This window comes from Thunnus maccoyii, chromosome 22 (genome assembly GCF_910596095.1).
Source record: "Thunnus maccoyii chromosome 22, fThuMac1.1, whole genome shotgun sequence".
NCBI classification, from domain to species: Eukaryota; Metazoa; Chordata; class Actinopteri; order Scombriformes; family Scombridae; genus Thunnus; species Thunnus maccoyii.
In genome coordinates, this window is record NC_056554.1 from 5,698,038 (window position 1) to 5,723,649 (window position 25,612).

Genomic DNA, 25,612 nt, shown 5'->3' on the forward strand with positions numbered 1-25,612 from the left:
CTCCTTCCATCCACTGCCAACACACAAACACACATCAGATTACTGTGATAAAGCATCAGTTCCTCTCTGAGTTTATCTGCTGGCAGCACAAGTTCTCACCTTTTTTCTTTTTTCTGTCTGAAGAATAAGATGAAGACAAACAAGATAAAAAGACACTGAGACTGAGAGCAAGAGAGAAAGAAGCACCAGAGAATCAAAATACAGAAATATAGGTCACTGTTTCCAGTTAGTATTCTCTAACTGATATCTGATATCTATCTGGACAGGTCTTAATCTATCTGGGCAGGTCTTAATCTATCTGGACAGGCTGCCCAAGTAGAGAGAAACACTGATGTACAGTCTGGAGCAGAGTGAATGTTTTCACATGAGGCTGTCAGTGTCAAACTGTGTCACAAGTTGCTTATAGATCATGTGAAGATAAAACAGTGGTGCAAGTTTGTCAGAAGTGTTAAGATACATATACAGATATGTCACTAATACAGACAGGGCTGTTTGTCACCACAGTGTAAAGTGCAACAAGGGGCAGGTGGGAGCCACATATAATTATATTTATAAATACGACCTTTTAAAATACATATTTGAATTCAGACATTTAGTACATCAACATCAGTTTAAATATCCAGTTTTCACTTTGATGGTTGTAAGTTTTGCAAAAAGGTTTTTATAAATGTTCTGTAGAAGCTGATCATTTAGTCTACTTGACAGCAGAAAGTCACACAGTTAACTACACAGTTAACTACACAGTTAAATACACAGTTAAATACACAGTTAACTACACAGTTAAATACACAGTTAAATACACAGTTTTGACTGAACAGGTTTCTTGACTTTCAGGTCAGTTGTGCTCTGACTACACTGTGATATTATGTGTACCTCACTCACTCCTCCACTGTTGCATCTAACTCTCTCTATAAGAGAATGTGGACAGTCATCAATGTCCTTACTGGCTCCTCCTCCCTCAAACACCAATCATATTGTTTTGCTGTCAGATCTCCATCTGAGGCAGATAAAATAATCAAGAAAGAGACTTTGAGAGAGATGAGAATGAAAACATTTAGCTCACTTTATTTATTTGCACAAATAACAAAACACACACAAACAATACATTAAAGAATTAAAAATGATTTTCATCAGGTGCTTAACTCAACAACACACAACACAATTTTGTATGAATCAAACTTGTTTAGATGATTTGACATCATTTTTGGATAAGTTGATGGTGTGTATCGCTACCCTCACAATACTCCAGCAGCAGATTAATGAAGCATTAGTTTCACTCTGAGCTGTTGCTGTTGTTTCTTCTTGTCTGTCTGCAGGCAGCATAAATAACATGAGTGTCCACTTCTCTCTGTGATGCAGGCCTCCTGCTTCTTATTGTTGAATACAAAGTCAGTGCTGTGTCCTTCAGCTGATCAGAGTCCAGATTCTGTAAATAAAAGTACATGCAGTTCTACATGTCAAATAGCTGAGTTTGTGAGAAAAACACTATTGACTTGTGATGATTCTACAACCTTTGAAATGATCAAACACAAAAGTGGATTTACCTTGTTCACTAGTGAATTCTGCCCTTCAGTGGCAGCTGAGTGACAGAGACAATACATCTGATCAGTTAATAGAAAGTTTGCTGTCATCACATTTTGGCTACAAGAAATGTTCTATTTTTTCATCATACTGACACTATTGAACATTTCCATAAGTGTTTAGTTTGAGTAATTCTCATAAAGTACCTGTCTTAAGTTTCCTGACTTTAACCAGCAGACCAATGATGACCATTACAAGGAAAACAGTCAGACCAGCCAGGATCACACTCGTCAACTTTGTTGTTGCATCAGACTCTTCTACAAGAAAGATCATTAAATCAGACTAAATTACTACCAGAAGTGACTTGAGATGAAAAACAAATCAAGCAGAGATGTTTCATTTTCAAATGTTTGACAATCTGCATTTCTACATCTGCAAATCTTACTTTTAGATGTGTCGTCCACGTCATCATGTGATCCATCATCACTGCCTTTTAATGAAATGAAGATACATTTAGTCTTGATTTTGAGAGATTTGCATCACAATCATTGTTTGGTAATGTTTAAACTGTCACTTTGTTGCATATGTAGATATTAGATAATAATTATGAAATATATTAACAATATAAACATAAATGACCAAACAAAATACAAGACTTAACATTAATCTTACCTTTAACTTTTAAATGTATCTCACTGAAAAGTACACGTCCACTTGTGAAGAATTCACAGAAATACAGTCCAGAGTCTGATGAATCCACTTGTTTGATGTTCAGAGAGACAGTAGAGATGTTGGAGCTCATTTCAAATTTTTCATTCTGAACACCATCACAGAGTTCAGCTTCGCTGTCAGACCTGATCTTAACAGAGATACAGTAGATCTTGGTTCTGTTGACAAGTCTCAGCCAGAAAGTTACAGAGTCATGTTTTAATATATTGGGGCACTGCAGTGTGACTTCTTCACCAGACTGGACCTCCACAACCTGAGACTCAGACACTGAGACAGAGATCCAGCCTGAAACACACAGCAGAGACAAGTTGTTACAGGAAGATAAACGATACCTCTTAATGAATTTAACAGTGAGTATATAAGTTTCAATCGTGTCGGCTGAACATAGAATAACAACATTTGTAATGAAGTTGAGACTAATTCAAAGCCAATACTCACTAATGCTGCAGAGACTTAAAGCAGTTATCAAGGTAAAGGTCTTCATGGTGCGTATGACTGAAGCTCTGCAATGTCCGTACTTGATGTGTGACCCAGGAAGGTTGATTTCAACATAAAGAGGCGGGCTGTTTTCTTGTTGCTTGTCCTGTTCCTCAAACTGACATTAATGCTTTCAGGAAAAGCATCTTGATGCAGATGTTTGCCTCAATGAGAACGAGACAAAGTTCAGACAATGTGATTTAATAATAAATAATCTTCAAGCCAAATTACATACAATATAGTGAACAAAGATATATTGAATAAGAGTGTTTCCCCTAGGTTGATTGCTTTGGGGCGGTGGGGGGTGAAGGGTTGTGATGGCTGATGAAAAACTCAGAAGACACATTTCCACGACAACGATTCGGAAGACGAGTCTTTTCTTTGTCTTGAGAAGCTGCAGCATTTATTTATTTACTGCCAGACTGACAAGTTACTGCTAACCTTTTCATCTGCTCCGCTCGCATTCACCGTCACTTTTCTGCCTCTCTCTCTCTGCACTCGCTCAAGTACACACGCTCATTTACACACTCACCACACACACACACACACACACATTACACACTGCCCTATTCCTAAACAGAGCTACACTACGGCAGTGTGGCGCTGCTGAATGAATATTGGGGAAACACTGAGATATTTACCTCAATATCCAGTTTCTTGCTGTTTGTGTTTTTTCTATTATATCTTTACACATTATAGCTGCTCCAAGACTAAACAGTGAGTGCTGACATGCTCTCCATGTTGTTGTTATCTCTGATTTCTTCTCAGAGCTGAATACAAACCTTGAGCGCACTTATCATTTTTAATTGTTTTTAATATTCTCATTCAACATTTCTTCTTTTACTGTCATTAATATTGTTGTTCTGTAACCTGTGAAACTAACTGTGGCCTAAACATTGTCAGTCATGTTCTAATGAAATAAACAATAAAAAGATTGGGAGCAAGAAAATCCTGAGAACATTTTTCAGGACCCGTTATTGTCGAGCGCTTTCATCTAAATTTCACAAAGTACATGCTTCATATCTGGTTGTGTAAATATGAGTTTGTATATTTCAACAAGTCTGAAAGAAACTGTGAAGGTCAATTAGTCAGTTTGTATAAAGTAATGAGTGGAGTAGTGAAATATTGTCAGGAGTTGATATATACTGGTAACTTTTAACTAGACTTGGATGTTTGTGGTTATGGCTGAAAACCAGTCTTCCTGTGGTTTAGACTTTACTGTTGCTGTTTGTCGTCTGCTGGTTATTTCTACACTTTGTTTCTCCAAAACATCTGTACAAATACAGCTGCAGATTGTGTTTTATCCTCACGAGCAAAGCAACAAGGCCGGTGTCACTTTTTCTTTTTAGACTTTCTCACAGATTAGTGAGTTCAGAAGCATCATAATGTGTTCAGACCACACTGTGTTGTCTCCACTGTGAAAGACTTCAACTCTCTCTATACTCTGTGTAGTCATCAGTGTCCAAAGGACAAGATAATAACAAGATTTTTGACAAGTGAAGGGAAAAATAAAAAGCCAACAAAACTCATCATTAACAAGCCGAAGTGCAGCTTCATGCTGTCTGTTGTGGCCTCTCTGCTCTGCATGTGTGTGTGTGTGTGTCGCTCAAACGACACACAGCAGAGAAGAGAGATGGAGAAGCATCGGAGACTCTGAAGCACATAAAAAAACACAGCAATGTAACCTGTTCATTACATTTTTATAGTGTTCTGACCTCACACCCTGCGTGCTGTTATTGGCTGGGGGCTACACACCCACTGCCCAAAGGCTGACGCCCAGAAGAATTCACACACCTCCACTGGGTCATAAGTGATGATTGAGAGTCATTACTTTAGTATGAGTCTATACATTGTTTGTTTTAGGAAAATCCTGCATAATATGCCTTTAAATATGTTGCACTGACTATTACTGGATATTTGATTATGGAGAATCAACAAAAATACAACCCAGTGTCAGATAGATTGATAAGCCTGATTTTGAAAAATAAAATGTAGATATTGAATGCCATTTCAAATGTTCCTTTTTGAACCCCATTACAGAAAGAAGCAGGCTCAATATAATTGTACAGAGAGGAAATACAACAGGGCTTGTTTCTGTTGACCAGTCTAAACCAGAATATGTGAGAGGAAGAAGTGGAAAAGTTGGAGCACAGCAGAGAGTCTTCTTCACCAAGCTGGACCTCCACAGTCTGAAACTCAGAGGCTGAGCTGGTATAGGAAGAAAAAACACAACCTAAATTCAGCACTTTCCAGCAACATTAGATAGTAAATAGCTCTCTCAATGTTGTACTTAATAGTTCAGTTACTGTGGTCTGGTTTTACAGCAGAGAGCTAAAGGCCAGTCTTGCTGTGGTTTTGTTTTGACTGGTTCACACTTTTACCACAATGGAAAATGACAGGGGCAGGGTGCACAAGACTTGTTACATGTCTGCACAGTTACTATACTTATTCACTGTGTCAGTACATAATGGAGACATTTCTGAAATGTAGAAATAATAATATATTGAGCCAAATAGAGGAAAATATAGTCTTGTTGAGATTGTTTGTACATTAGTAGAGATCAAGAGGTTAAACAAATTTAGTTTCATGACCCATGATGTTCACTTGAGACCACACTGTGCTGTACTTCCTGTCAAACAAGTGACGTTTACCTCACTCACTCCTCCCTTCTTGCAGACCATCTGACTCTCCCTATAAGGAGATTTGACAGTCATCAGTGTCCTTTTCTGGCTCCTCCTCCATCAAACATCTAACATGCTGTCGTTTCTCTCAGATTAGGATCAGAGGCAGACAGAATAAGAAAGACTTTAACAGAGAAGGATTGAAAGAAACACAAGCAATAAAATGCAAAGTTTTAATTTATTGGTCATTTTTCACAGTGAGTCCTTCCACCCACTGCCCACACACAAACACACATCAGATTACTGTGATAAAGCATCAGTTCCTCTCTGAGCTGCAGTTACAGTTCCTCTCTGAGTTTATCTGCTGGCAGCACAAGTTCTCACCTTTTTTCTTTTTTCTGTCTGAAGAATAAGATGAAGACAAACAAGATAAAAAGACACTGAGACTGAGAGCAAGAGAGAAAGAAGCACGAGAGAATCAAAACTCAACCAGAACATAATTAAAATGAGATTCTAGACAAAGTGATGTCAACTGCTCCTACTTACCACTCACATATGAAAACACATCAGCCAATTAGAGGCCTGGAATTAAGTCATTTTTAGGGCAAGGCCACTTTGGCCTTTGATAATTACAAATTTATTGGGGCACTGCAAGGTCAAAACCAATGGTGCAACAACAATAAGTGATAATTATATTGTGTAAAGATAAAACAGTACACAGTCAACAATTAGTAGTCAGTGAATTGAAAAACAGTATTGAGTTTATTAAAACTGTACACTGAATGTTTGACTTTTCCACAAAATGCTGCCTGATTGATTTTTTAAAAATGTGAACAATTCATTATATTAATTGCTATTGTTATATTTTAATGCTAAAATTAAGTCTATAAATGGGCTAAGGGTGATGAAAATGAATCTGAACAAGTTTCCACACGTGTGCAACTATTAGCATTTGAGTCTGAGATCATAGGAGCAGTCACAAAAATGACTTAAAACCATAGACTGTATAAAAATGCTTAAAACACTTTTTAAGTGTTTTAAGCAGCCAGTCATGTAACAGCCGGCAGACTCTGCTGATCTGTCTTAACTGAGAAGTGACCGTCTGCTTACAGAGAAATGTGTGTGTGTGTGTGTGTGTGTGTGTACGTGTGTGTGTGTGTGTGTGTGTGTGTGTGTGTGTGTGTGTGTGTGTTAAGGTTGCATCACACTGAAAAAGTAGCAACCCGTCAGATCTCACAGCAAGTTACAAACTCTATGTATGTTCATAGTTAGCCAACAGCAATATCCTGGTTAGGATGTCAACGGTTAACTGCTGAGAATATTTTTGACTGGTTATGCATGTCGGTCTACAGGTTCATTTGCATACACACTGCACTAATGGCTTGTTCACAACATCAGATATTCTTTTTCAATGGATAAAGTACCAATGTAAAACTGACTTCTACACAGAGTGTTGCATTATGGGCTGTTTGTAACATTAATGTTGCTAGGCTAGCGATTGTCTTAAAGTCTGTTTATAGTGAGTGTGTTGGAGTCAATCAGCACTAAAAGTGTTTCGCTAGTCCAGTTTAACCTGCTGGAGTTCTGAAGGATCATGGAATGTGTTTTTCTGCCACGGAGGAAATAAATTCATGATGAGTGAAAACGAGTGAAGCATCTTCTGACGTCTCTACTACTACTACAAGCTGCCAGATGCCACTGTCACAGACAGTCTTATTAATAGTAACTGCCAGAGAAAATCATTTTGACCGCTTCCAAGAGCCTGGCAGGAGAGTGTGTGACTAACTTTAAAACACAACGTGTATGAATACTTACACTGTACAGTGTTTAGCTGCCTGTGCTTATCACATAATGTTTTAGCTAATGTAAGCTAAAGGGTTAGCTGTTAATGTTTACGTTGACATTACACATATATTTGCGGGATGGGAGAAATCTTGCGCCACTGTTGATGTCCAGCATGATGATTGAGACACTGGAAAACATTGAGAGTGTTTATTTGCTGCGTTGCATGTAGTTTTGAATGAGGAAGTACGCAACTTTCTTTTAAGGGAACAATGGCCAGTTCAAAACAGGGCACGCTAAACTGGCCATGGGGGTAGTTAATTTTAGAAGGGGCATTACGGCCACACTCTGGGGCATCCACGGCACTGGTTGTTTGGCCGTGGCATAATTCCTGCTCTGCAATTAATATGACAAAGCATATTCTAAACTCACACATCCAGTAGCTTCCTGAATCTGGTGGCAGCAGCAAACACAACATTCAGCTCCAGCTCTCTCTCTGATGCAGACCTGCAATTTTCTTTCTTTTGTCTTTGGATGGGCTACATAGTTCAGGTCATCTGAGCTCACATTTTGTACATAAGAGTTCACACAGTCATGTGTTGTATCTTAGATGCTGTAGCTGAGTTTGTCAGGTATCATCCTTAAATCTGTGCATAATTAAAGTTTTTTTAAAATGTCTTTCTTCCAAACAAGTAGGCTAAATCTTGTAATTCAGTCACATTAAAGTTATAATACTATTGTTTTCTCCAATAGCCATTGAATGTATTTCTATTCAGTAATGATCTCTCAGTACAGTAGTTATGCTTCACTCCTGCAGCTTCTACTGTTGTTGTGTATCAGAAGGTGCATTATTGCTCAAATACCAACAGAAAGATGAGAAAAAGGAATTAAAAGTTGATCATAACTTTGTATCATTCAAGTTGTCATTTGTTATTGATTACTAGGACTGTTTTCTGCTCCTGTTATGAGATGTTGAGTCATGGAGGGATTTTCTTATGAATGTTAACAATCTCCTGTTTCCTGCCATTGTGTTTTTGATCCTAATGTTAATGCATTATAACAAGACTACCAGAAGACAAAACACAAGACAACAACAAAACATTTTCATCTTTGTGGATACAGAATACAGGTCACTGTTTCCAGTTAGTATTCTCTAACTGATATCTGAGAGTGAAACCAGAGACTAAATGACTAAAGACCAAATGGAGAGCCATGAATGTGTGCTGGCAAAAATTTGTTGGAGAGCAGATGTTGATGTAGCTTGTGAAGGTAAAGTGAGTTTGTGTAAAATGAAAGTGACTCATGGTGGATGTTTAAAAGTAGCATTACTCTCTATCTTTGAATACAGCAAGGCCTTTGATGTCTGTGGAAGGTTTCACTGCTTTATTTGTAGCTTTGACTCTGGACACCTCTTGATTTTTACTTCATTTCAGCTCAGACCACACTGTGCTGTCTCTTCCTGTCAAACAAGTGATGTGTCACCCACCCTCCCTATCGTACTCTCTCTGTAACTAAGTTTGACCGTCATCAGTGTCCTTTCTGCTCTTTTAATTGTCACATTAAGATTGTAGACAGATGAAATAAGAAAGACAAAGACTTTGGCTTAGAAAAGAAAAAGAAAAACACAAGCATGAAAATACAAACTAGTTTTTACTTTTGTGGTTGCTTGTATTCACCACCTACATGTGAGAACAACCACAGAATAATATGATAAAGCATCAGAGCTGCAGTTCCAGTTGCTTCCTGAGTCTATCTAGTGGCAGCATAAACAACATGAGTTTCCTCCTCTCTCTCTGCTGCTGGCCTCCTGCTTCTTATTGTTTTTGGAAGGAACCTCAGCACTGAAGAGTTCAGCTCATCTGAGCCCAAATACTGTAAATCAGAGAATTGGAGTCACATACTGTATCTCACACTGCAATCTCTGTTTTTTCAATGTCTTCAAGTGCTGCACCTTTTACCAACACAGTTCTTCAGAAGTCAGAAAAAACAAAATGTAGTAGCAGTTTTATTTGGTGTGTTTTGTGGTTGTTGCTACATTGTGAAAGTAACACACTGGAGAAAATAGTACAGAGCTGAAGGCCATTCTTGCTGTGGTTGAGATGTCTCTTTTAGGCTGACACAGACAGTACTGTTTGTTACACTTGAAAGTGGCAGGATGGACGACTGAGAGCATAAATACATGTTACATGCTAAAAAACACACCTGGATGTTAGCTGTAGACTATCTTTGTATTTTCTTCCACATACCACTATAGACACAGCGACATACTGTATGTACTGTGCATACAGTCTATATTAAGTCAACATTTAAAGCTTAAGTTTCTGTATTGATGTACTGTAATAACATCTTTACAAGAGCGATATGAAATAAAACTCAGCACTAGAAAGAAGATGCAACTGTTATGCATCTTTTTTTCTGCCAAAGTGATGGTCTCCTGTCCACCAAACACACAAAAACACATAAAAACACAAGTGCAGATTCACATGAAAAAGCATCAGTTCCCATCTGAATAGCTTTTCTTGTTTCTTGAGTCTATCTGGTGGCAGCATACACAACATTTGGCTCCACCGCTCCTCTTTTTGCTTTTTGACAGAAAGTCACTGCTGCATAGTTCAGGTCATCAGAGCCCAGATTCTGTAAATAAAAGTATTTACAGTCAGTCACCTTAACAAGTGGAAATGAAGAGAAAAACAAAACAATGGCTGGACATGATCTTAAATTATAAAACAAACACAAGTAAATGATCAAACTTTACTTGTAAAGTAAATGATAAAACATGATTCACCTCACTCTGTTGTCGATTCTTTTCTTCATTAGCTGCCAAATGAAAGAGACAATGTATCTAATCAGTTAATTGACCGTCATTATTCTAAAACTTTACTGTTATTCTGTTTTGGCAAACATGAAATTTAGTATTCTTCCAAAATATTTACACAACTTTAAAGAATTTGTGAAAAAAAATTATAAACCAAATACAAGATCGAAACATTACCTCTCTGAAGTTTTCTGTTTTTAACAACCAGACCAATGATGACCGTAGTGTGGAGAACAAACAGACTGCCCAAGATCACCAAGATCACACCCATCAGCCTTGTTGTTGCATCCGACTCTGCCACAAGAAAGATCTTTAATCAGACTGTTTCTCCTTTTCTAGCTAAAAATGACGAACATTAAAATGGACATATGAATTTTGCACAATGAAATCTATAAGAGACTCTTACGTTTAGACTTTCTGCCAATGTCATCATATGATTCATCATCACTGCCTTTTAATGAAATGAAGATACATTTTATTTTTATTTTGTTTTAAAAATGTGCATCAATATCTTGTTCTGACAATAATTAAATAGCCACATATAGAAAGACATAAGAGAAGAATATAAATTTCATAACATCTTACCTTCAACATTTAAATGTATGACACTTAAAACTGTCTGTCCGCTAATGTAAAATCCACAGAAATAAACCCCTGAGTCAGATAAATCCACTTCCTTAATGTTGAGAGAGGTTGTGGAAATGTTGGAGCTCATTTGAAATTTTCCATTTTGAACTCCATCACAGTATTTAACAGTTTTAGAGCTGGTCATAGTTGAGATACAGCTGGCTTTGGTTCTGTTGACCAGTCTGAACCAGGATGTTGTTGCTTGAACTTCGTAAATTTTGGTGCACTGCAGTGTGACTTCTTCACCAGACTGGACGTCCACAGTGTGAGACTCAGAAAGTGAGACAGAGATCCAGCCTGAAACACACAGCAGAGACAACAAGAGATTTAGTTGTTATAGGAAGAAAAACAAAACCTCTTAATAAATTGAATAATGAGCAAAAACCATTAAATTCTGGCATCAATGAAGTTGAGAGAAATGTAGTGGCAGTACTTACTGATGCTGCAGAGAATGAAAGCTGTTATCAAGGTAAGGTTCATCATGGTGCGTATGATTGTAGCTCAGCAATGTGTGTAATCAAACTGTGCTCCAGGAAGGGTGCTTTCAACTTAAGAGGTGGGGCCATTTTTTCTTGCTCATACAGTTGCGTAAACTGTCCACATGAATGCTTTCTGTAAAACGAGTGTTGATGCCAAATGATCGTCTGAACGGATACGAGATGGTTATCCTAAAGGTTATTTTAGCTACGTAGTGTTCAAACCAAAGTTAAAGAATGATAGAATTCACACACACACACCTCCCAAATCTGAACAAACCCTGGTGAAACCCAAATACAGCAACAGCTAGCCAGCTAAAGAGACACAATATACAGGTTTGGATTTACCCAAAGGTGTTTTCACAGCAAAGCTAACACACCTGGAGCAATCTGTCTCTCTACTGAATGCACACAGACATTATGTTGATCCTCCATCCAATTCTTTGTAAGACAGCAATCCCACCTTCCTATGTAGGAGTAAAAAGAGCATCACTGGGATTAGTAACTGTGTCAATACTGAATTTAAAAACTGAATCCTTTACATTACTTGTAAGAGATTTGAAACTACTCATTAATGAAAAATGTATCACATCAGTGTAATGTGCTCTGGTTAAAACATTCATCAAGAATGTTGTTGGATTTGTTCTGTGTCAGCTGTCAAATGATATTTGTGTGACTCAATACTAGTAAAACCTCACAATATGTCAATAATGTGTATAGACCAGAGGCAGACTGAACACCACTGGATGTCATGTAGGCAGCTATACTGGAAACATCTACAATGTCCAGATGATGGGCGGCTGTGGCTCAGGAGGTAGAGTGGGTCATCCACTCATCGGAAGATCGGCGGTTGGATTCCCGGCTCCTCCAGTCCACATGCCGATGTGTCCTTGGGCAAGATACTTAACCCCTCAGTGTATGAATGTGTGTGAATGGTTAGTTTCCTCTGATGGGCAGGTTGGGACCTTGCATGGTAACCCCTGTACCCATTCAGCTTATGAATGTGTGTGAATGGGTGAATGTGATTTGTAGTGTAAAAGCGCTTTGAGTGGTCGGAAGACTAGAAAGGTGCTATACAAGTACAGTCCATTTACCATTTACCATGATCAGCCATCGTCCTCTAGAACCTCAACAGTGAGGCTCAGCTAAGTGATGTACTGCTGTGAATATGTATGTAATGGAATCACTGATCTTCACACACACTCACTAAATATATCATAGTAAAACAAGCTATTTTTGGAAGATGCTTAATAATTATGTCTCCATAAGCCGACAGTTTGACATATATATGAGGTATGAATATGGGAACTGATGAAAGGTGAATTAAAAAAATCATATGCCAATAAGCAGAACTTTATTTCAGATACCTGGAAAAAGAGGGACGAGTGTTTAACCAGTTCCTCCACATGGTACCTGAGAAAAACTTGATGCTGCCAGTCTTCCTTTGAATTTGAGGAACCAAATGAATCACTGTGTCGCGCACACCTGACATGCACCTTGTCTTGAGAGGATCTGTGTGCATTGATTGAAAAAAAATGCAATTTGTATTTTCTATACCTGGGCAGGTCTTAATCTATCTGGACAGGTCTTAATCTATCTGGACAGGCTGCCCAAGTAGAGAGAAACACTGATGTACAGTCTGGAGCAGAGTGAATGTTTTCACATGAGGCTGTCAGTGTCAAACTGTGTCACAAGTTGCTTATAGATCATGTGAAGATAAAACAGTGGTGCAAGTTTGTCAAAAGTGTTAAGATACATATACAGATATGTCACTAATACAGACAGGGCTGTTTGTCACCACAGTGTAAAGTGCAACAAGGGGCAGGTGGGAGCCACATATAATTATATTTAGAAATACGACCTTTTAAAATACATATTTGAACTCAGACATTTAGTACATCAACATCAGTTTAAATATCCAGTTTTCACTTTGATGGTTGTAAGTTTTACAAAAAGGTTTTTATAAATGTTCTGTAGAAGCTGATCATTTAGTCTACTTGACAGCAGAAAGTCACACAGTTAACTACACAGTTAACTACACAGTTAAATACACAGTTAACTACACAGTTAACTACACAGTTAAATACACAGTTAACTACACAGTTAAATACACAGTTAACTACACAGTTAAATACACAGTTTTGACTGAACAGGTCTCTTGACTTTCAGGTCAGTTGTGCTCTGACTACACTGTGATATTATGTGTACCTAACTCACTCCTCCACTGTTGCATCTAACTCTCTCTATAAGAGAATCTGGACAATCATCAGTGTCCTTACTGGCTCCTCCTCCATCAAACACAAATCATATGTTTTTACAAAATAAACTTTGAATGTGAGAAAGAAAATGCTGAGAATTAAAGCTCTGCAGTAGGACAGTGATTGAAAATGATCTTTATTGCAAAATGAGATTTTTTTGTTGGCAAGAGATGTTATTCCTCTCAGCAACAACAACACACAAAAGCCCCAAAGCAGATTAATATGATGAAGCATCAGTTCCAGTTGTTTCCTGAGTCTATCTGGTGGCAGCATACACTACATTTGGCTCCACCACCTTTCTTTTTCTTTTTGCTTGAAATGTGACTGCAGCGTAGTTCAGCTCATCAGAGACCTGATTCTGTAAAAAGAGTATTTACAGTCTTAATGTGGTGACTTGACAAGATTGAAATAAAATACAATATAGATACTGGTTCTTTGAGGCCGATACCAATATTGATATTTGGCCAATTGTCATGAACACAATGATGCCTTGATTTTTTTTTTTTAAAGGATTGTGACATTTAGTGAAGATGTGTATGAAGGAAAACATTTTACAGTTGAAACATAAACTTGTTCGTGTTCTCTGATGGACACATTATGTAAAGAAGACACTGTTTGTAAATGACACATATCTTTGGCATTTTTATATTTGAATTTCTTGCTTATTTTGCTTATTTCTTACTCATCAGCCAACATAAACTGTGATACTGCAACAAGATCATTTCAGCTAATAGGTCTGGCTGTTTCTTGGTCTGTCATACAATATATCAAAGTAAATGTAAAAGTAGGATTCACCTCACTTGGTTGTGGATTCTGTTCTTCTTCAGCTAAGTGACAGAGACAATTACATCTGATCAGTTATTTGACAGTCATTGTTCTAAAATATTGCTGTTATTACATTTTTCAAGCAAGATGTTTCATATATTTCCTCCATATTGTCAACACTTGAAGAGAATGTCCAGTAGCAACAAAACCAATTATAAGACAGAAACAGTAACTTTGAAAAAGTACCTGTCTTAAGTTTCCTGATTTTAACCAGCAGACCAATGATGACCATTACAAGGAAAACAGTCAGACCAGCCAGGATCACACTCGTCAACTTTGTTATTCCATCACACTCACACTCACATTCTACAAGAAAGATCATTAAATCAGACTAAATTACTACCAGAAGTGACTTGAGATGAAAAACAAATCAAGCAGAGATGTTTCATTTTCAAATGTTTGACAATCTGCATTTCTACATCTGCAAATCTTACTTTTAGATGTGTCGTCCACGTCATCATGTGATTCATCATCACTGCCTTTTAATGAAATGAAGATACATTTAGTCTTGACTTTGAGAGATTTGCATCACAATCATTGTTTGGTAATGTTTAAACTGTCACTTTGTTGCATATGTAGATATTAGATAATAATTATGAAACATATTGACAATATAAACATAAATGACCAAACAAAATACAAGACTTAACATTAATCTTACCTTTAACTTTTAAATGTATCTCACTGAAAAGTACACGTCCACTTGTGTAGAATGCACAGAAATACAGTCCAGAGTCTGATGAATCCACTTGTTTGATGTTCAGAGAGACGGTAGAGGTGTTGGAGCTCATTTCAAATTTTCCCTTCTGAAAGCCATCACAGAATTCAGCATCACTGTCAGACCTGATCATAACAGAGATACAGTAGATCTTGGTTCTGTTGACAAGTCTCAGCCAGAAAGTTACAGACTCATGTTTTAATATATTGGGGCACTGCAGTGTGACTTCTTCACCAGACTGGACCTCCACAACCTGAGACTCAGACACTGAGACAGAGATCCAGCCTGAAACACACAGCAGAGACAAGTTGTTACAGGAAGATAAATGATACCTCTTAATGAATTTAACAGTGAGTATATAAGTTTCAATTGTGTCGGCTAAACATAGAATAACAACATTTGTAATGAAGTTGAGACTAATTCAAAGCCAATACTCACTAATGCTGCAGAGACTTAAAGCAGTTATCAAGGTAAAGGTCTTCATGGTGCGTATGACTGAAGCTCTGCAATGTCCGTACTTGATGTGTGACCCAGGAAGGTTGATTTCAACATAAAGAGGCGGGCTGTTTTCTTGTTGCTTGTCCTGTTCCTCAAACTGACATTAATGCTTTCAGGAAAAGCATCTTGATGCAGATGTTTGCCTCAATGAGAACGAGACAAAGTTATTTTTCAGACAATGTGATTTAATAATAAATAATCTTCAAGCCAAATTACATACAATATAGTGAACAAAGATATATTGAATAAGAGTGTTTCCCCTAGGTTGATTGCTTTGGGGCGGTGGGGGGTGAAGGGTTGTGATGGCTGATGAAAAACTCAGAAGACACATTTCCACGACAACGATTTGGAAGACGAGTCTTTTCTTTGTCTTGAGAAGCTGCAGCATTTATTTATTTACTGCCAGACTGACAAGTTACTGCTAACCTTTTCATCTGCTCCGCTCGCATTCACCGTCACTTTTCTGCCTCTCTCTCTCTGCACTCTCTCAAGTACACACGCTCATTTACACACTCACCACACACACACACAGACATTACACACTGCCCTATTCCTAAACAGAGCTACACTACGGCAGTGTGGCGCTGCTGAATGAATATTGGGGAAACACTGAGATATTTACCTCAATATCCAGTTTCTTGCTGTTTGTGTTTTTTCTATTATATCATTACACATTATAGCTGCTCCAAGACTAAACAGTGAGTGCTGACATGCTCTCCATGTTGTTGTTATCTCTGATTTCTTCTCAGAGCTGAATACAAACCTTGAGCGCACTTATCATTTTTAATTGTTTTTAATATTCTCATTCAACATTTCTTCTTTTACTGTCATTAATATTGTTGTTCTGTAACCTGTGAAACTAACTGTGGCCTAAACATTGTCAGTCATGTTCTAATGAAATAAACAATAAAAAGATTGGGAGCAAGAAAATCCTGAGAACATTTTTCGGGACCCGTTATTGTCGAGTGCTTTCATCTAAATTTCACAAAGTACATGCTTCATATCTGGTTGTGTAAATATGAGTTTGTATATTTCAACAAGTCTGAAAGAAACTGTGAAGGTCAATTAGTCAGTTTGTATAAAGTAATGAGTGGAGTAGTGAAATATTGTCAGGAGTTGATATATACTGGTAACTTTTAACTAGACTTGGATGTTTGTGGTTATGGCTGAAAACCAGTCTTCCTGTGGTTTAGACTTTACTGTTGCTGTTTGTCGTCTGCTGGTTATTTCTACACTTTGTTTCTCCAAAACATCTGTACAAATACAGCTGCAGATTGTGTTTTATCCTCACGAGCAAAGCAACAAGGCCGGTGTCACTTTTTCTTTTTAGACTTTCTCACAGATTTGTGAGTTCAGAAGCATCATCAGTGTTTCCTCTATATTCATTCATCAGTAAAATTATGAGCGCCGCTGCTAAAATTTCAGATAAACGAGCGACTCATGATTTTCACTCACACACTGTGCGAGCACAATAACACCCTACGTTATTGTGGATTTTCTTTAGTCATCCTCCCTCTCTTCATTCTTCAAAGGACATCTACGTGAAAGGTACAAGAGTAGCGTAGCTCCGTTAAGGAATAAGGCAGTGTGTGTGTGCGTGTGTGTGTGTGTGTAAATGTGCGTGTGTAGTTGCGTGAGTGTGAGCGCAGACAGCAAGCGGCAGAAACATGACGTGAACACGAGCGAGCAGAGGAAAAGTTTAGCAGTAAGTTGTCAATGTAGCAGTAAATGTACAGTACAGGCTGTGTGTCAGTTACTACATGCAGCAGCTCCTCAAGACAAAGAAAATACTCATCTATCGAAGGGGGTTAGCCCCGAAGTTAGCAACAACATGTTAGCTTAACTTGACCAAACTCACTTAAGGTGGACTGACTTTGAAGGTGGACCAGCAATTCTCATTTTAGTGTCAATCTCAGCCGCTCTTTAACAGAGAACGGAGAAATGTCTGGCTGATGAGTCTCTGTCTTGAGTTTTTCAAATGCTCCCCACATATGCATATGAATGCAAACACAGTTACTATACTTATTCACTGTGTCAGTACATAATGGAGACATTTCTAAACTGTAGAAATAATAATATATTGAGCCAAATAGAGGAAAATATAGTCTTGTTGAGATTGTTTGTACATTAGTAGAGATCAAGAGGTTAAATGAATTTAGTTTCATGACCCATGATGTTCACTTGAGACCACACTGTGCTGTACTTCCTGTCAAACAAGTGACGTTTACCTCACTCACTCCTCCCTTCTTGCAGACCATCTGACTCTCCCTATAAGGAGATTTGACAGTGATCAGTGTCCTTTTCTGGCTCCTCCTCCATCAAACATCTAACATGCTCTCGTTTCTCTCAGATTAGGATCAGAGGCAGACAGAATAAGAAAGACTTTAACAGAGAAGGATTGAAAGAAACACAAGCAATAAAATGCAAACTTTTAATTTATTGATCATTTTTTCACAGTGACTCCTTCCACCCACTGCCCACACACAAACACACATCAGATTACTGTGATAAAGCATCAGTTCCTCTCTGAGCTGCAGTTACAGTTCCTCTCTGAGTTTATCTGCTGGCAGCACAAGTTCTCACCTTTTTTCTTTTTTCTGTCTGAAGAATAAGATGAAGACAAACAAGATAAAAAGACACTGAGACTGAGAGCAAGAGAGAAAGAAGCACGAGAGAATCAAAAGTCAACCAGAACATAATTAAAATGAGATTCTAGACAAAGTGATGTCAACTGCTCCTACTTACCACTCACATATGAAAACACATCAGCCAATTACAGGCCTGGAATTAAGTCATTTTTAGGGCAAGGCCACTTTGGCCTTTGATAATTACAAATTTATTGGGGCATTGCAAGGTCAAAACCAATGGTGCAACAACAATAAGTGATAATTATATTGTGTAAAGATAAAACAGTACACAGTCAACAATTAGTAGTCAGTGAATTGAAAAACAGTATTGAGTTTATTAAAACTGTACACTGAATGTTTGACTTTTCCACAAAATGCTGCCTGATTGATTTTTTAAAAATGTGAACAATTCATTATATTAATTGCTATTGTTATATTTTAATGATAAAATTAAGTGTATAAATGGGCTAAGGGTGATGAAAATGAATCTGAACAAGTTTCCACACGTGTGCAACTATTAGCATTTGAGTCTGAGATCATAGGAGCAGTCACAAAACTGACTTAAAACCATAGACTGTATAAAAATGCTTAAAACACTTTTTTACACGTTAAACATTAAACACACTGATGAGAAACGTCTCAAGGAGAGACTCGGATGAGAGCTGCCAGTCATGTAACAGCCGGCAGACTCTGCTGATCTGTCTTAACTGAGAAGTGACCGTCTGCTTACAGAGAAATGTGTGTGTGTGTGTGTGTGTGTGTGTGTGTGTGTGTGTGTGTGTGTGTGTGTGTGTTTGTGTGTGTATGTGTTAATGTTGCATCACACTGAAAAAGTAGCAACCCGTCAGATCTCACAGCAAGTTACAAACTCTATGTATGTTCATAGTTAGCCAACAGCAATATCCTGGTTAGGATGTCAATAGTTAACTGCTGAGAATATTTTTGACTGGTTATGCATGTCGGTCTACAGGTTCATTTGCATACACACTGCACTAATGGCTTGTTCACAACATCAGATATTCTTTTTCAATGGATAAAGTACCAATGTAAAACTGACTTCTACACAGAGTGTTGCATTATGGGCTGTTTGTAGCACTAATGTTGCTAGGCTAGCGATTGTCTTAAAGTCTGTTTATAGTGAGTGTGTTGGAGTCAATCAGCACTAAAAGTGTTTCGCTAGTCCAGTTTAACCTGCTGGAGTTCTGAAGGATCATGGAATGTGTTTTTCTGCCACGGAGGAAATAAATTCATGATGAGTGAAAACGAGTGAAGCATCTTCTGACGTCTCTACTACTGCTACAAGCTGCCAGATGTCACTGTCACAGACAGTCTTATTAATAGTAACTGGCAGAGAAAATCATTTTGACCGCTTCCAAGAGCCTGGCAGGAGAGTGTGTGACTAACTTTAAAACACAACGCGTATGAATACTTACACTGTACAGTGTTTAGCTGCCTGTGCTTATCACATAATGTTTTAGCTAATGTAAGCTAAAGGGTTAGCTGTTAATGTTTACGTTGACGTCACACATATATTTGCGGGATGGGAGAAATCTTGCGCCACTGTTGATGTCCAGCATGATGATTGAGACACTGGGAAACATTGAGAGTGTTTATTTGCTGTGTTGCATGTAGTTTTGAATGAGGAAGTACGCAACTTTCTTTTAAGGGAACAATGGCCAGTTCAAAACAGGCCACGCTAAACTGGCCATGGGGGTAGTTAATTTTAGAAGGGGCATTACGGCACTGGTTGTTTGGCCGTGGCATAATTCCTGCCCTGCAATTAATATGACAAAGCATATTCTAAACTCACACATCCAGTAGCTTCCTGAATCTGGTGGCAGCAGCAAACACAACATTCAGCTCCAGCTCTCTCTCTGATGCAGACCTGCAATTTTTCTTTTGTCTTTGGATGGGCTACATAGTTCAGGTCATCTGAGCTCACATTTTGTACATAAGAGTTCACACAGTCATGTGTTGTATCTTAGATGCTGTAGCTGAGTTTGTCAGGTATCATCCTTAAATCTGTGCATAATTAAAGTTTTTTTAAAATGTCTTTCTTCCAAACAAGTAGGATAAATCTTGTAATTCAGTCACATTAAAGTTATAATACTATTGTTTTCTCCAATAGCCATTGAATGTATTTCTATTCAGTAATGATCTCTCAGTATAGTAGTTATGCTTCACTCCTGCAGCTTCTACTGTTGTTGTGTATCAGAAGGTGCATTATTGCTCAAATACCAACAGAAAGATGAGAAAAAGGAATTAAAAGTTGATCATAACTTTGTATCATTCAAGTTGTCATTTGTTATTGATTACTAGGACTGTTTTCTGCTCCTGTTATGAGATGTTGAGTCATGGAGGGATTTTCTTATGAATGTTAACAATCTCCTGTTTCCTGCCATTGTGTTTTTGATCCTAATGTTAATGCATTATAACAAGACTACCAGAAGACAAAACACAAGACAACAACAAAACATTTTCATCTTTGTGGATACAGAATACAGGTCACTGTTTCCAGCTGGTATTTTCTAACTGATATCTGAGAGTGAAACCAGAGACTAAATGACTAAAGACCAAATGGAGAGCCATGAATGTGTGCTGGCAAAAATTTGTTTGAGAGCAGATGTTGATGTAGCTTGTGAAGGTAAAGTGAGTTTGTGTAAAATAAAAGTGACTCATGATGGATGTTTAAAAGTAGCATTACTCTCTATCTTTGAATACAGCAAGGCCTTTGATGTCTGTGGAAGGTTTCACTGCTTTATTTGTAGCTTTGACTCTGGATATCTCTTGATTTTTACTTCATTTCAGCTCAGACCACACTGTGCTGTCTCTTCCTGTCAAACAAGTGATGTGTCACCCACCCTCCCTATCGTACTCTCTCTGTAACTAAGTTTGACAGTCATCAGTGTCCTTTCTGCTCTTTTAATTGTCACATTAAGATTGTAGACAGATGAAATAAGAAAGACAAAGACTCTGGCTTAGAAAAGAAAAAGAAAAACACAAGCATGAAAATACAAACTAGTTGTTATTTTTGTGGTTGCTTGTATTCACCACCTACATGTGAGAACAACCACAGAATAATATGATAAAGCATCAGAGCTGCAGTTCCAGTTGCTTCCTGAGTCTATCTAGTGGCAGCATAAACAACATGAGTTTCCTCCTCTCTCTCTGCTGCTGGCCTCCTGCTTCTTATTGTTTTTGGAAGGAACCTCAGCACTGAAGAGTTGAGCTCATCTGAGCCCAAATACTGTAAATCAGAGAATTGGAGTCACATACTGTATCTCACACTGCAATCTCTGTTTTTTCAATGTCTTCAAGTGCTGCACCTTTTACCAACACAGTTCTTCAAAAGTCAGAAAAAACAAAATGTAGTAGCAGTTTTATTTGGTGTGTTTTGTGGTTGTTGCTACATTGTGAAAGTAACACACTGGAGAAAATAGTACAGAGCTGAAGGCCATTCTTGCTGTGGTTGAGATGTCTCTTTTAGGCTGACACAGACAGTACTGTTTGTTACACTTGAAAGTGGCAGGATGGACGACTGAGAGCATAAATACAAATAACCTCACTCACTCCTCCACTGTTGCATGTAACTCTCTCTATAAGAGAATGTGGACAGTCATCAATGTCCTTACTGGCTCCTCCTCCCTCAAACACCAATCATATTGTTTTGCTGTCAGATCTCCATCTGAGGCAGATAAAATAATCAAGAAAGAGACTTTGAGAGAGATGAGAATGAAAACATTTAGCTCACTTTATTTATTTGCACAAATAACAAAACACACACAAAAAACAATACATTAAAGAATTAAAAATGATTTTCATCAGGTGCTTAACTCAACAACACACAACACAATTTTGTATGAATCAAACTTGTTTAGATGATTTGACATCATTTTTGGATAAGTTGATGGTGTGTATCGCTACCCTCACAATACTCCAGCAGCAGATTAATGAAGCATTAGTTTCACTCTGAGCTGTTGCTGTTGTTTCTTCTTGTCTGTCTGCTGGCAGCATAAATAACATGAGTGTCCACTTCTCTCTGTGATGCAGGCCTCCTGCTTCTTATTGTTGTTGAATACAAAGTCAGTGCTGTGTCCTTCAGCTGATCAGAGTCCAGATTCTGTAAATAAAAGTACATGCAGTTCTACATGTCAAATAGCTGAGTTTGTGAGAAAAACACTATTGACTTGTGATGATTCTACAACCTTTGAAATGATCAAACACAAAAGTGGATTTACCTTGTTCACTAGTGAATTCTGCCCTTCAGTGGCAGCTGAGTGACAGAGACAATACATCTGATCAGTTAATAGAAAGTTTGCTGTCATCACATTTTGGCTACAAGAAATGTTCTATTTTTTCATCATACTGACACTATTGAACATTTCCATAAGTGTTTAGTTTGAGTAATTCTCATAAAGTACCTGTCTTAAGTTTCCTGATTTTAACCAGCAGACCAATGATGACCATTACAAGGAAAACAGTCAGACCAGCCAGGATCACACTCGTCAACTTTGTTATTCCATCAGACTCACACTCACATTCTACAAGAAAGATCATTAAATCAGACTAAATTACTACCAGAAGTGACTTGACATGAAAAACAAATCAAGCAGAGATGTTTCATTTTCAAATGTTTGACAATCTGCATTTCTACATCTGCAAATCTTACTTTTAGATGTGTCGTCCACGTCATCATGTGATCCATCATCACTGCCTTTTAATGAAATGAAGATACATTTAGTCTTGATTTTGAGAGATTTGCATCACAATCATTGTTTGGTAATGTTTAAACTGTCACTTTGTTGCATATGTAGATATTAGATAATAATTATGAAATATATTAACAATATAAACATAAATGACCAAACAAAATACAAGACTTAACATTAATCTTACCTTTAACTTTTAAATGTGTCTCACTGAAAAGTAGACGTCCACTTGTGAAGAATGCACAGAAATACAGTCCAGAGTCTGATGAATCCACTTGTTTGATGTTCAGAGAGACAGTAGAGATGTTGGAGCTCATTTCAAATTTTCCCTTCTGAACACCATCACAGAATTCAGCTTCGCTGTCAGACCTGATCTTAACAAAGATACAGTAGATCTTGGTTCTGTTGACAAGTCTCAGCCAGAAAGTTACAGACTCAGATTTTAATATATTGGAGCACTGCAGTGTGACTTCTTGACCAGACTGGACCTCCACAACCTGAGACTCAGACACTGAGACAGAGATCCAGCCTGAAACACACAGCAGAGACAAGTTGTTACAGGAAGATAAACGATACCTCTTAATGAATTTAACAGTGAGTATATAAGTTTCAATTGTGTCGGCTGAACATAGAATAACAACATTTGTAATGAAGTTGAGACTAATTCAAAGCCAATACTCACTAATGCTGCAGAGACTTAAAGCAGTTATCAAGGTAAAGGTCTTCATGGTGCGTATGACTGAAGCTCTGCAATGTCTGTTCTAGATGTGTGACCCAGGAAGGTTGATTTCAACATAAAGAGGCGGGCTGTTTTCTTGTTGCTTGTCTTGTTCCTCAAACTGACATTAATGCTTTCAGGAAAAGCATCTTGATGCAGATGTTTGCCTCAATGAGAACGAGACAAAGTTATTTTTCAGACAATGTGATTTAATAATAAATAATCTTCAAGCCAAATTACATACAATATAGTGAAGAAAGATATATAGAATAAGAGTGTTTCCCCTAGGTTGATTGCTTTGGGGCGGTGGGGGGTGACGGGTTGTGATGGCTGATGAAAAACTCAGAAGACACATTTCCACGACAACGATTTGGAAGACGAGTCTTTTCTTTGTCTTGAGAAGCTGCAGCATTTATTTATTTACTGCCAGACTGACAAGTTACTGCTAACCTTTTCATCTGCTCCGCTCGCATTCACCGTCACTTTTCTGCCTCTCTCTCTCTGCACTCGCTCAAGTACACACGCTCATTTACACACTCACCACACACACACACACACACATTACACACTGCCCTATTCCTAAACAGAGCTACACTACGGCAGTGTGCTGCTGCTGAATGAATATTGGGGAAACACTGAGATATTTACCTCAATATCCAGTTTCTTGCTGTTTGTGTTTTTTCTATTATATCATTACACATTATAGCTGCTCCAAGACTAAACAGTGAGTGCTGACATGCTCTCCATGTTGTTGTTATCTCTGATTTCTTCTCAGAGCTGAATACAAACCTTGAGTGCACTTATCATTTTTAATTGTTTTTAATATTCTCATTCAACATTTCTTCTTTTACTATCATTAATATTGTTGTTCTGTAACCTGTGAAACTAACTGTGGCCTAAACATTGTCAGTCATGTTCTAATGAAATAAACAATAAAAAGATTGGGAGCAAGAAAATCCTGAGAACATTTTTCAGGACCCGTTATTGTCGAGTGCTTTCATCTAAATTTCACAAAGTACATGCTTCATATCTGGTTGTGTAAATATGAGTTTGTATATTTCAACAAGTCTGAAAGAAACTGTGAAGGTCAATTAGTCAGTTTGTATAAAGTAATGAGTGGAGTAGTGAAATATTGTCAGGAGTTGATATATACTGGTAACTTTTAACTAGACTTGGATGTTTGTGGTTATGGCTGAAAACCAGTCTTCCTGTGGTTTAGACTTTACTGTTGCTGTTTGTCGTCTGCTGATTATTTCTACACTTTGTTTCTCCAAAACATCTGTACAAATACAGCTGCAGATTGTGTTTTATCCTCACGAGCAAAGCAACAAGGCCGGTGTCACTTTTTCTTTTTAGACTTTCTCACAGATTAGTGAGTTCAGAGGCATCATAATGTGTTCAGACCACACTGTGTTGTCTCCACTGTGAAAGACTTCAACTCTCTCTATACTCTGTGTAGTCATCAGTGTCCAAAGGACAAGATAATAACAAGATTTTTGACAAGTGAAGGGAAAAATAAAAAGGCAACAAAACTCATCATTAACAAGCCGAAGTGCAGCTTCATGCTGTCTGTTGTGGCCTCTCTGCTCTGCATGTGTGTGTGTGTCGCTCAAACGAAACACAGCAGAGAAGAGAGATGGAGAAGCATCGGAGACTCTGAAGCACATAAAAAAACACAGCAATGTAACCTGTTCATTACATTTTTATAGTGTTCTGACCTCACACCCTGCGTGCTGTTATTGGCTGGGGGCTACACACCCACTGCACAAAGGCTGACGCCCAGAAGAATTCACACACCTCCACTGGGTCATAAGTGATGATTGAGAGTCATTACTTTAGTATGAGTCTATACATTGTTTGTTTTAGGAAAATCCTGCATAATATGCCTTTAAATATGTTGCACTGACTATTACTGGATATTTGATTATGAAGAATCAACAAAAATACAACCCAGTGTCAGATAGATTGATAAGCCTGATTTTGAAAAATAAAATGTAGATATTGAATGCCATTTCAAATGTTCCTTTTTGAACCCCATTACAGAAAGAAGGCTCAATATAATTGTACAGAGAGGAAATACAACAGGGCTTGTTTCTGTTGACCAGTCTAAACCAGAATATCTGAGAGGAAGAAGTGGAAAAGTTGGAGCACAGCAGAGAGTCTTCTTCACCAAGCTGGACCTCCACAGTCTGAAACTCAGAGGCTGAGCTG

General features: G+C 37.9%; 2 protein-coding genes across 7 annotated transcripts in view; both read right to left on the minus strand.

The window, feature by feature from the left end:
* LOC121890064 overlaps positions 1 to 11,251 on the minus strand; it is a 31,523-nt gene extending 20,272 nt beyond the window's left edge. The window contains exons 1-5 of one of the 5 annotated variants that reach the window (XM_042402328.1): positions 11,010 to 11,251; positions 10,531 to 10,869; positions 10,352 to 10,396; positions 1,728 to 1,835; positions 1,385 to 1,579 (exon numbers count right to left, since the gene is read on the minus strand). In XM_042402328.1, the coding sequence (XP_042258262.1) occupies positions 1,458 to 1,579; positions 1,728 to 1,835; positions 10,352 to 10,396; positions 10,531 to 10,869; positions 11,010 to 11,055 (660 nt within the window). In that variant the 5' untranslated portion in view covers positions 11,056 to 11,251 and the 3' untranslated portion in view covers positions 1,385 to 1,457. Of the gene's footprint in view, positions 1 to 1,384; positions 1,580 to 1,727; positions 1,839 to 2,193; positions 2,536 to 2,688; positions 3,055 to 10,351; positions 10,397 to 10,530; positions 10,870 to 11,009 lie in introns of those variants that run through there. The other 4 variants (XM_042402327.1, XM_042402330.1, XM_042402329.1 and 1 more) reach the window with 4 other exon arrangements.
* A 2,166-nt stretch (positions 11,252 to 13,417) lies between these two features.
* LOC121890052 lies at positions 13,418 to 23,455 on the minus strand. Of its 2 annotated transcripts, none has more exons than XM_042402309.1 (6): positions 23,366 to 23,455; positions 22,871 to 23,212; positions 22,644 to 22,688; positions 22,513 to 22,515; positions 14,102 to 14,133; positions 13,418 to 13,664 (listed from the first exon to the last, which is right to left on the minus strand). In XM_042402309.1, exons 1-6 carry the CDS (start codon positions 23,409 to 23,411, stop codon positions 13,563 to 13,565), a joined length of 570 nt encoding a protein of 189 aa, XP_042258243.1. In that variant the 5' UTR covers positions 23,412 to 23,455; the 3' UTR covers positions 13,418 to 13,562. The 2 variants fall into 2 exon arrangements, with proteins under 2 accessions (XP_042258243.1, XP_042258242.1); XM_042402308.1 differs by lacking the exons at positions 13,418 to 13,664; positions 14,102 to 14,133 and adding exons at positions 21,873 to 22,094; positions 22,213 to 22,247 and having other exon boundaries at positions 22,396 to 22,515.
* Between the last annotated feature and the right edge of the window lie 2,157 nt (positions 23,456 to 25,612).